Raw genomic sequence first — 12154 nt, 5'->3', positions numbered from 1 at the left:
CAGGCATGAGCATGTGAGAGGACAGCGTATGTCTTCAATACTGGAGCCTCTAAATCAGCGGTTCTCAACCTGTGGGTCTCGACCCCTTTGGGGGTCTAACGATCCTTTCACAGGGGTCGTTCGAAAATACATCCTCCATATCAGATATTTACATCACGATTCAAAACAGTAGCAAAATCAGTTATGAAATAGCAACGAAAATAATTTTATGGGTGGGGGTCACCACAACATGAGGAACTGTATTAAAGGGTCGCGCGGCGTTAGGAAGGTTGAGAACCACTGCTCTAAATGCAGTTTCCTTCACTGTTTTCCTAGTGAGAGGGACACTGCCATCTACTGTCTTAAACTCAAAAGCAACATTAAACCCTATTACCAAAGAACAGAAGTGCTACTATGACCTCATTTTTAAATTACCTATAACTCAATTTTACAATCCTATTTCTTTTTAGAAATCAGGTAAATTGCTATTCTCATTGTTATTAGACCAATTTTGCTCTGAACAATTGTGGGCACTGTCCTGCCAAATTAATAGCAGGGCTCATCATCCTTTCATCACCAAGACAAACCAAGAACAAACCAAGACAAACCAAGAACCATAACCAGGCCTCCACGCTGGCGCCAGGGACATGCCCGTCATTCCTGCAGGTGCTATTAGACAGCGACCATTGGCTCGGGATCAACCACGGACCCAGGGGTGTAAAATGATGAAAGTTCACAAGCAAACTTCCATGCCCCCCAAATCCAAGAAACCTCAGGGTACTCACACCCAGTGCTCAGTCACTCTCCTGTCTGGGCAAGTTGCGCCAATGGATAGCAGGTGCGATTTTGGAAGAGGGCAAAGAACAAGAGTGACCAGTTAAATACCGCGCCTCGGGGCAGAGGAGCAGCGCCTCTAGCCAGTAGGTCACAGCTTTATCCCCAAAGCCAGAATTCCTTATGTGCACAGAGGACACAGACGAGCTTCAAATGAACTATTGACTACTTTTACTTTTCAATTTTTATTTTACTCATTTTTATTTTTCTGGAAAAAAAATTGGATTCTTTTTCCAGATTCTAAAAGTAGTAAGTGCTCACAATAAAATCTTCAAAGCAGAAAAGGGTAACAAAAATAGATTACCCATAATTAGATTTGGTACATATCCATTCAGACTTCCTATGAGTTTATAATTTTTTTAAAAGAAAAATGGGATTATACCATTATACTGCTTTAAAAGCCTTTCTACTTAGCAGGCTAGGGACACCTTTATCAATACATACAGATCTGGAGCACCATTTTGATGGCTGTGTTAGTATTCCATGGACTGGATATGTCATGATTTGTCTTAGCAACTTCCTATGAACGAAGTTAGAATGGTTCTAAGTTTTGTTACACACACCGAGTGCCTTTACACAGTTGTTTACCTGAAGACACATTTCTAGACGTGGAGAAGTGATGAAGGACCATTTGAGACTATTTAATAGCAGTTGCATGTTAAGTGTCGTAAGGTCTACAACTTACTGTCAACTGGTTCAGTTAAAGGCACATACACACAAAATATTGCAAAGTATTAAATTAAAATTAAATTGTCAAATCTCAGTAGTTGGTGCTAACTATATCATTCTTGCAGTATTTCTGCATATTTGAACTTCTCATTTCAAAAAAATGGGAAGAGAAACTATGTAGCTAAATAATTTATTCAGAATTTTCTTTAATTAAAATCCATATAATGTTAATGTAACTTTATTTTGGCAATGATTTATAAAGTTTTGGCACAGGAATCCCTATCGTTTAACCTTTCCCAGTGATGACCACAAGGTGTCGCTCTTTCCACATTCAAATCAAAAGTCTTACGTGGGAAACCTGAGAATCAAACCAGCAACCTTTGGGTGCACCTGATGATGCCCAACCACTGAGACACACCAGCCAGGGTTCTATCCCTAATTTTTCCCCAAACCCTTTAAGGATATACATCATGGTCCCTAACTCCTAAATATTTAGTGTGTGGTTCCCAAGAATAGGGACATTCGTTTATAAGACACAGTACAGTTATCAAGTTCATAAATGTATACTGATATGTGTACCTAATCTACCATTCACATTCCAATTTTGTCATAATATCCATTATATCATTTCCCCCTACAGCACTGGACCCAGTCTAGGCACAGTCTCCTTAGCCGCCTTCACTCTAGAACTTTCCCATCGCTCTGTCTCCTATGACCCTGGCGTATTTTAGGAATTCAGTTACTAAGAACACACGCCTCACTTTTCTGTCTAATGTTTCTCTATGATTAACTGAAGTTATGCCTCAGCCAGAGTACAGCCTAGCTGATGTGTCTGGTCGCCCTGTGGCCCGGTCACTGACATGACCGCCCTGTTAACACGTAGCCCCATTTCCCACCGCATAATTTCTGTCGCTTCTTTTTCCTCACTTGCAACGTAATCAACAGTCTGGGAAGATTTTAAGATCGTGAAAATTCTGCTCCGTCAAACTTCCTCACAGGAATCTTTGTACTGTTTCTGCAACTTTTTTAGAAATCTGACATAACTGCAAAATAGTTCTTAAAAAGTTTTATTTTTAAAAAGCAACTTAAAATCTGAGTCTCAATTCCACCAGATTATAAAATCTCCATGGGAGGGAGGAAAATCAGACAAATAAACCTGCGATTTAGGCACAAGATTATGAAGAATCAATACTTTTTCGTCACAGTATACCTGCAATCACTAGAAATAGATACTAAATGGCTTTTCCTAAGATCTAGAAAATAATAACCCCATTAGCTTGTTGCTTAAATAATTTTCCATAATTAAGCGCAGTTTTAATGTAATGCTTCTACTTAACAGTTCTTCAGAACAAAACACGGCAGCCTGAAAACTACCAGCTAACGTGTGGGCTAGACTTGACCACGTGCGTATTTCTGCTAGCCACTGTGCCACTGCCACTGCCTTCGCAGCACTGCTGTCAGAATGACCACATTATTTTGTTACTGGCTGTAAACTATTCCCACATGTTAAAGGGGCAGGACGAAAAAGAATGAAATGTCCCCACATCACTTACTCTCTAAGTCAGAAATAATGAGGTTGTCATGAAGTTTCACGGCTCGATGCTGCTCGACTTCGTCTTCAAGTTCAAAAATGGTTTCTTTCATGTCGCTCCGCTCTGTCTCTTTTTCCTCTAGCTCTGATCTTAATTTTTCCAATGTCATGTTCAAATCTTCTATTTGCTTTTTAGCTTCTTCTTGGAAGGCTCTGTATTCATCTTCTACCTGTAGGAAATTGATGGTGCAGATTAGAGAAGTTAAGAGCTGTTTACGACAGACTCTGGAACTGAGGTACACAGTTTCAAAGGGAAGCGAAGTGCGAGTTGCTCTGCGTGAACTAAAATGACCTGCATAAGAAATAACTGTTAAAGGTATGAAGCAGCCTTCTACAACAGAACTTCATGTAATATACTTAGAATACTGTCACTATGTCACTGACTGAAAGGATGCTGGCAAGTCACTGAATTTAACTAGATTATTTAGGAGGAAATTTTCCCTCCTCTAAAGTTTGGGCTGAAGGCATGCATTCGATGAATGGCTAACATGTTCTCCCACAGAAACTGTCTCATCTGTGGTAGTTTCAGTATCAAATTAATAATGAGAAACAAAAAATAATCCCCAAATACTGTCACACCTAAATTGTATCACTAAAAAAATTAGGGTCTAAATTATGCAAATTTTGGCCAAAGATATACTAATGTTTCTTATTTAAAAATCATTGCACTAAAATAGGAAACAGAGCGTGAGGTAAATTAGATAAACTCATTCAAACAGACTGTATACCAGCCATCAGGCGGGCAGAGTCCGGGCCAGAGTGCCAGCACCCTGGGGTGCAGCTCTGAGTCCTCATAACTGAGCCGCCTGTAAAACAAGGGACCAGCACTATGACCCCAAAGGTGCCCCCGCAACAAACCACAGGCCTCTGGGAAAGGAGCCTCACACTCCAGAACATTGTTTAACTCACAACAGACGCTACTGAAAACCTACAACCACAGCAGATGAGCAGAGGCAGACGCCACCTGGAATCTTGGCTCTCCAGCGTTCTTATGCCAGAACACGTCACAGATGTCAATGGGAAATTGCCTGGCACGCTGCCCTGGGTATACCAGAACCATGGACAAATTCTGGTGTTAGCTGAACTCCAGCCCCAGGCAGGAAAACGGTAACGAAATGCAAGTGAGCGGAAGTGACATTATTATAAGAATACTCTTCGCCCTGGCCGGTTTGGCTCAGTGGATAGAGAGTCGACCTGCGACCTGAAAGGTCCCAGGTTTGATTCTGGTCAAGGGCACATGCCTGGGTTGTGGGCTCGATCCCGAGTGGGGGACTTGCAGGAGGCAGCCAATCCATGATTCTCTCTCATCGTGGATGTTTCTGTCTCTCTCTCCCTCTTCCTTCCTCTCCGAAATCAATAAAAATATATTTTTAAATAAAGAATGCTTTTCATTCTACCCCAATAAAAGAAAACTATCCTCAAATCTAAGCACAGCAGCTGAAAATAAAGCTAATGAGCCTGGCTAGCGTGCTCGGTGGTTAGCGCGTTGACCCATGCACCAAAGGGTCAAGGGCATGTACCTGGGTTGCAGGTTCAATCCCGGCCCCAGTTGGGGCAGGTGTGCAGGAGGCAAACACTCGATATATCTCTCTCACATTGATGTTTTTTACCCCCTCTCGCCCCACCACCTCACACCCTCCCTCCCTTCCACACTCTCTCAAAAGTCAATAGGAAAAAAGTATCCTCGGGTGAGGAGGAACAGACAAAGCAGCTAATGACCCCACGCAGGCGATGCTGGCGCTCAGTGGGCGTGGGCATGGGCATGGGCACGGGCATGCGCAGCTGCAGGAGGCTGCTCCTAACACTGAGCTCCTGAGGCAGTACCTTGGCAATGGCGTCCTGCAACCGATTGGCATCATTCCGGGTGTGTGCCAGGTCCTCCTGCAGGCTGCTCGCCAAGGCCTCCGCTTTCTCCTTGTCCAGCCGCACGCTCTCCAGCAGGTCCTGGATGTCAGACTTGTCCCCCGAGTTGTGGATGGAGTACAGCTCCGCCACCTTCTGCTTCTCGTTCTCCAGCTGGGCCTTCAGGCGGTTCATCTCGATCTGGTCACTGGCCACGGTGGCCTTGTACTCCTCCAGCGTGGCCGCCAAGGCCGCCTTCCCCTTCTGCTCGGACTCCACGATCCGCTCCATGTGGTGGTTGCGCTCCTTGAGCGCCCCTATCATTTCCTGGGCCTCCTTGTTGTCCTGCTCCGCCATCTTCAAAGTGTTGCTCAAATGCTGCTGGACCCCCAGCAGCTGCTCCCGCTCAAAGCGGGCGTTCTCCGCCAGGTCCATGTACCGCTGCTCCAGCTCCATGTAGCGGCCGCTCTTGACGTCTTCGTCGATGACGTAGGCGAGGTGGTGCTCGTCGAGGAGGGAGCGGAAGTACTCGATCTGCCGGCTGAAGTGCTCCAGCTTGTCACTCTGCTGACAGAGCGACTCCATCAGAATGACCTTCTCCTCGCCCAGCCTCTCGTTCTCGCTGTTGAGCTCCTGGGTGATCTGCTGCAGGTCCGCCAGCTCCTGCAGCGTGGCCTGCAGCTCCTCGCTCGTGCTGTGCTGGTTCTCCTCCATCTGGTGGATCCGCTCCGTCAGGCAAGCGACCGACACCTCGCTGGCGTTGCCGCTGCTGCCCTTCCGGGAGCGCTCGGTGCTCGGCACGCCCTCCGACTCCGAGGACGAGGGCGCATCCAGGGCGTCGTCGCTCGAGGTGAGGGGCTGGTACACCTCGCTGGACTCGCTGTCCAGGTTGTCCATGGAGTTGCTGTGCTGATGGTCCATGAGGGTGTTCTCGTCCTGACTCAGAAGGTCCTCCACGGAGCCCGGGGCAGAGCCTTCCACCGAGGAGGTCAGCGTCCCTCCTCCGTCGCTCTGGTTCCCGGGGGCGATTTCCGGGCTCAGGGACTGGTAGCCGAACAGCTTTTCCGAGTTGTCCAGCCTCTGCTCGAGGGAGAAGCCCAGGGCGTTCAGCCTGTCCTTCAACATCCTGTTCTCGTTCTTCAGCTGGTTGAGCTCCTCGCGGATCGCGGTGTTCTGCTCCTGCAGCTGCAGCAGCGTGGACTCCACGTCCGTGGGCTGGGGGGCCAGCATGGCCGCCTTCTCCTCGCACTTCTCCTCCCCCTCGGCCTGGTCCTCGCTCATGCCCAGCTGCGCGCGCATGTCGCGGAGCTCGCTCCGCAAATGGAAGATCTCGGCGTCCTTGGTGGTCGCCAGCGAGAGGAGGTCTTTCACCTTGGCCTCCAGCGCAGCTTTGTCACTGATCTGGTTGTCCGACTTGGACTTGCTCATGCGGACGTCACATTCGGCAGCCGCGCGACTGCGGGAGCGCTTGGGCAGGGCCGCGTCGCTGGCTCCCGGGCCCGCCGAAGGCAGCTTCTTGCTCGGGTTGACCCGGGGACGCTCACGCAACCTCTCTCTCGTGGAGCCGGATTCTTTACTCCCTGTGGATGTGCTACGCTTGGTTGAAGACGTTGTGCCTACATGTTTAAAACAAAGAATTTAAGGCAAAAATATCAGTGATCAAAAGGCACACAGTTTACTTATGCCCCGGGTCAAATGAGATGAAATCTAGGCACCTACACGTTGATTTCAGAAAGAGGAAGGGAGAGGGAAGGAGAGACAGAAATACCAATGATGAGAGAGAATAATCGATCAGCTGCCTCCTCCCACAAACACTTAAGAAATCAATTAGCATTTTTTTTTTTTTTTGCTGTGAAAAATACTCTCTAGACCTAATCAATGAGTATTTTTAAAGCACCATTAGTGCTTTCTGTGGCAGGCACCAGGCCACAGAGGTCATACGGAACAAAAGAGCTGCAGGCACATAGTCAGGTCTCAGGAGCATGGAGGGAAGGGAACGGTGGCGGCCACAGGGCAGGCAGGGGATGAGCAGGCAGGAGCCGGCATGGCCCATAAAAACGTAGAGTGAGGCCACAGGGTGACAAAAGCAGCAGGGAGGTTTCTATAGAGACCTGACGGTCCAGGAGAGGTCAGTGAGTCGCAGAGGCCAAACAACGCTCGTGAGCAGGGAAGAGACACAGGAGAGAGCCCTGCTAGGGAAACTGAGTGGACGATGCTGAGTGGAGCATGTGAGAAGGAAGGAAGAGCAGGGAAGGGGGACATGAGAGGCAGAGCAGGGAGATGAAGGAAGCCCTGCACTCAGGGAGTAAGGTCGTGATCTCTGTAAAAACACAGACGGGATCATAAATCAGCAACAGACTCAAAGGCACAAGTAACAGAACGGGGAGGAACCCCGCAAAGGGAGGCCGAAGAGGAAAGGACTGCTGTAACCCTGTCCCCCGATACTCATCCCCGGCCCCACTCCGTAAGTCAGACCGTCACCCTCTCCACTACACCAGAGAGAGGCTGGAGAGAAAAGGTCTGCGCACGAGGAGAGCCAGAGAGGAGGAGCCAGCACTGAGCACGTCCCAAAGGAAAGGCGGGAGAGAAGCAAGAGGAAGGGACAGAGGAAGGGAAGCTTCCCCCGGGGCTGCTGTGACCAGCGAGCAGGGGCGGAATCTGAGTGGATGGACACAGGCACTGCACGGCCCATCCGTTCACCTGTGCACGTGCCGGAAACTCTCCATTAGCCGGAACCCCAATGCCCACCCCGCCTCTGCACACAAGGCGCTGAGCTCTGAGCCGAGCGCCCGCCTACCTGTGCTCATCTTGGATTTGTTCTCCACGGTGGTCATGGCGGGGGCCGAGGCTGAAGACGCTGTGGAAGGGCAGGTGCTTTTCTTCCCTTTGACACCATTAGTCACGGTCACCCCTCCAGCCATTCCAGCTAAAAGGTCATCACTGCTCTTGGTCTGCCAGCAACATACAATCAAAATAAGTTGACAAGATGAAGCAAGATTAAATGATGTTTTCAGACTAAATGAAGTTCTTGCCTCATACTGAGTTCAAGAGTTCTACAAAGGCTTTCTAACAGTTCGCAAGCGGCTGATCGTACTGTGCAACAGAGCAGAATTTCTCAACTGGTTTCTGAACAATCACACTTCTCTCTAAAATAAAGAAATCGTATATGGGCCCTAACCGGTTTGGCTCAGTGGATAGAGCGTCGGCCTGTGGACTGAATGGTCCCAGGTTCGATTCCGGTCAAGGGCATGTACCTTGGTTGCGGGCACATCCCCGGTGGGGAATATGCAGGAGGCAGCTGATGGAGGTTTCCCTTCATCGATGTTTCTAACTCTCTATCCCGCTCCCTTCCTCTCTGTAAAAAAAAAAAATCAATAAAATATTTTTAAAAAAAGAAATCATATATGTAATCGCATATGTAAAATCGTGTATGTTATGAAAGCCCACTGTGCGCCCACAGGCGCCGCTTCATGAGGGATGAGGGAAAGTGAAGACATCCTCCTAGTCCCCTTTCATCTAGGACGTGACTTATGAACAAAGATCATTGGGCGATGCCACATGGGCATCTCACCAAAGTTCTGTAATGCACAGGAAGGACCATCCTGCAATTTCTAGAGAGAAATATCAGTGAGAATCAGAAATAATCTGCATGCTCTAAAATGATTCAACAATGAATTCAATACCTAAAAAAAGCATTCTGAAATTTTTTCCTACCTTAGCAAATGTTTAGTAGTCTAATTTAAGCCAAAACTGAAAGATTTTTTTTAGAGGCCTGGATAATATGTAAATAAAAACTAGATGTAAATAAAGACCACTTTATGGTTGAGTGAGGGTTAGTCAGTCTAAATGATCATACTACTTGAGAAAGACCATTGTAACATTCATTTATATTTTATAAAGATGAATGAAAAAGTATGAGCTTTTCAGAAAACCCCACAAGCACTCTGAAATCTGCTTTCCTTCTCCCGGAAATGAGCGAGAACACACCATTGTTCTTGTTTCCTCAATAAAGAAAACAAAAAGTTTGGGGCAACTAAGGTGAAGGCACAAGTCAGTCAACTGATTGATGTGGTTTTCTATCTGGAACCATGCTTCCCCTTAGAGCATCATAATTCATTCATTTCTACAAATTAAAACGGCTCATCAGTCAAACAATTTCTAACGTCTCCTCCAATTCTACATGTCAGTGACTCCAGATGGAACAGATTCTGTTCTCATCATTCAATTATGAAAACTATTCATAGTAGTGCCATTCGGTAGGTCAATCTGTCTTACTAAAGAGGCAGAAAAAGGATTAATGTTTTAAATGCATTAAACAGAAACTAGATTTGGTATTTAGGGTTGTCATATTATGAAAAATCTAGGCTATATAATAAGGGAGGGGGGTGGTACATTAATCATTAAGGATTGTTCATATTCTTTAAGATTAGTTCTGTTGCCCTGGCTGGTTTGGCTCAGTGGATAGAGCATCGGCCTTTGGACTGAAGGGTCTCAGGTTCGATTCCAGTCAAGGGCACATGCCTGGGTTGTGAGCTCAATCCCCAGTGTGGGGCGTGCAAGGAGGCAGCTGATCCATGATCCTCTCTCATCATCGATGTTTCTCTCTTTCCCCCTCCCCTCCTCTCTGAAATCAATAAAAATGTATTAAAAAAAAAAGACTAGTTCTGTTAATAAAACTGGTCACTGATTGGAGGGTGGACATACAATACAGTGTACAGATGACAGGTTGTAGAATTGTGCACCATGAAACCTGTACAACTTTGTTAATCTGTGTCACCCAAATCACACTGTTAACTCATCTTACACTAAAAAGATGTGATCACCAATAATCATCAAGAGTCATCAGTTATTTAGCTAGATTCTAACGGAAGTAACTGCAGCTTATTAATTCCCAAACATCAACTTTTAGAAACAAGTATTCCCATCAGTACAGTGAGTGGGATCTTACTTCTCCATGAAGTAATATAACATGCGCACCGAGCACTGTGTGGAACCTGAGAAGTGTAGGCATGTAAGACACCATCTCTACATGGAAAACCATCTTTTCTACTGGCTGTGACAAGGAATGAGGGATCCCACACCCCAGGACAGATGCCACAGCTGCTGGACAAATTCCCCAAAACTCACTGGAAATAGCAGCAGTGCTTCATTTTATTGTTTGCAAAAGCTGCCATCAGCAGTGAGACGCTCTGGATCAAAGAGTCCTTTCCTGCACCACTCAGGTCTAGCCCAAACGATATTCGAAAAATAGGTGTTAATTCTGACTCACTCACACCGGACAGACACAATTATGTGGGTGTCCACATGAGAGAATGAGTAGGTATGCGTGTTTAAACACTTACAAGCCAAATGCTTCATTCATTTGGTTAATCACCAATGCTCCATCAGTTACAGGAGTTCAAGTTGTGGGGAGGCAGCTACATGCTAGGGAACCACGTGAAATCTGAAAACTTAGAAACATAAGATAACACTGAAGTTTGTGGGTCTCCAAGTCTTTAGTTTTTTGTTGTTTTTTTAACTTTTCTGTTCATTGTCAGTTTTCTTCTTTACTTCAATTTCTACTCAAGACTTTTTCCTCCTCTCCGAAGTAAAAGCAATTGCTCCAGTCTAGGTGAGGCGCCCCAAATAGCTTCATCTCCTCTGTGACCCTCCCCTCTGCTCACACACAGAACGAACTCACACAAACCAGCCCCCACAGCAGGGCCACAGACCGGGACAGCAGGCAGGTGCTGGCACACCGCAGGCACAAGGCTCTGCGTTACAATGAAAAGCACTCACTGTTCAAGACCGAGCTACTTGCAACTCGGGTCCCAGCCTCAGCTCTGCCCCACCTGCCCGGCGCACACTCCCCTGCGAACCCCAGAGACGCCGCTGCCACTGATATGGAGGCAGCGAAGGCAGCGGGCAAACCCAAAGCCGGGGTTTCAACCTGTTCTTCCAGTCACGTAAGTCACAGGTCACAGGGGCGCTCCCCGCCGAAGGCAGCCCCACAGACCGAGTAACCAGTTAGGCCAGGAAACGCCAGCATCTCCCACGAAGGAAAGCATTCATCCCTGGTGCTGGTTCAGACTAACGGACGCAGGGCGGGGAGAGGCCACGGGGACCCGGCAGCTCCCCGGGCGGCAGCAAGGAGAGGGCCTAGGGCATGGCCTAGCCCCGGGAGTAGGGCTGGGCTCGGTGTCCAGCCTGGTGGAGACGACCAGCATCCCTGCTGGCTCCTTCCACAAGGAAGCCCCTCGCCAGCTGTTCCCGGGGGTGCTTCTAGTAATAACCGGAGCCGGCTGGGACAACAGGCTTCCAGGGCCGTGTTCCAGGCGGGGCGGGGCTCCTCCGTTAGGCTGGGGAGACTCCCCAGGTTTCCCCCACCGAGTCCAAGCCCAGAACCCACATCCCTCCGACAAACAGGCGAAGAACGGAGAGTGACGTCCGGGCAGGGAGAGGCTGAAGACGCGACGTGGGCTCTGCGACGGCACAGATGTGCCTGGAGCCACCCTGGCCCTGGGACCGTCAAACCAACAGACACTGAGCAGACTGTCTAGAGCAGCGGTTCTCAACCTGTGGGTCGCGACCCCTTTGGCGGTCGAACGACCCTTTCACATGGATCGCCTAAGACCATCCTGCATATCAGATATTTACATGACGATTCATAACAGTAGCAGCATGACAGTTATGAAGTAGCAACGAAAATAATGTTATGCTTGGGTCACAACATGAGGCACTGTATTTAAAGGGCCAGAATATTGAGAACCACTGGTCTAGAGCAAACCGCTCATTGCCGCTTTCACTGAGCACGTGCCGTGTGCCAGAGCCCGCCCTCAGCATCCTCATCGGTTCCCCTCACTCCCCGACCACGGCTCTGAGCCACCTGTCCGCTCCCGAAACCCGTGATCGAAGGCAGCGCTTTCAACCTTTCACCTCACGGCACACACAGAAACTAGTTACTAAAATCCTGCGGCACATCAAGTAACATATTTTTTGGTCTGACAAGAAAATAGGTATTAATTAAAATTAGCTGGCTATTGCTATGTTGGCTGTTGTCATTTTCATTTTTTGATTTGACCACCTAAGGGAAAAGAGGTCAGTGCCCGGCGGAACAGTCCGGTGTTCATGTTTTAAAAGTCCCTGCGGCACGCTGGTGAGGGTCGCTGATCTAATGAATCACTGTCCTAAATGATAACAGGAACCAAGCCAGCTCATACAGGAGTGTAAGGAAAATCACTCTCACCCAATTCTAACTGG

At 47.9% G+C, this 12154-nt stretch overlaps 1 protein-coding gene across 3 annotated transcripts in view; it reads right to left on the bottom strand.

Annotated features, from left to right (window-relative positions):
* SPECC1L (sperm antigen with calponin homology and coiled-coil domains 1-like) overlaps positions 1–12154 on the bottom strand; it is a 51859-nt gene that overhangs the window by 38978 nt on the left and 727 nt on the right. For 2 of the 3 annotated variants that reach the window (XM_015567242.1, XM_006768741.2), the window contains exons 2-4: positions 7713–7866; positions 4898–6531; positions 3036–3243 (exon numbers count right to left, since the gene is read on the bottom strand). In XM_015567242.1, coding sequence (XP_015422728.1) covers positions 3036–3243; positions 4898–6531; positions 7713–7866 — 1996 coding nt within the window. Of the gene's footprint in view, positions 1–3035; positions 3244–4897; positions 6532–7712; positions 7867–10257; positions 10366–12154 lie in introns of all 3 variants that reach the window. The other variant, XM_006768742.2, reaches the window with a different exon arrangement.

The sequence above is a fragment of the Myotis davidii genome, unplaced genomic scaffold, assembly GCF_000327345.1.
Source record: "Myotis davidii unplaced genomic scaffold, ASM32734v1 scaffold43, whole genome shotgun sequence".
NCBI classification, from domain to species: Eukaryota; Metazoa; Chordata; class Mammalia; order Chiroptera; family Vespertilionidae; genus Myotis; species Myotis davidii.
Note: the sequence above shows the minus strand (reverse complement) of the source record. Positions and strands in the feature narration are given on the sequence as shown.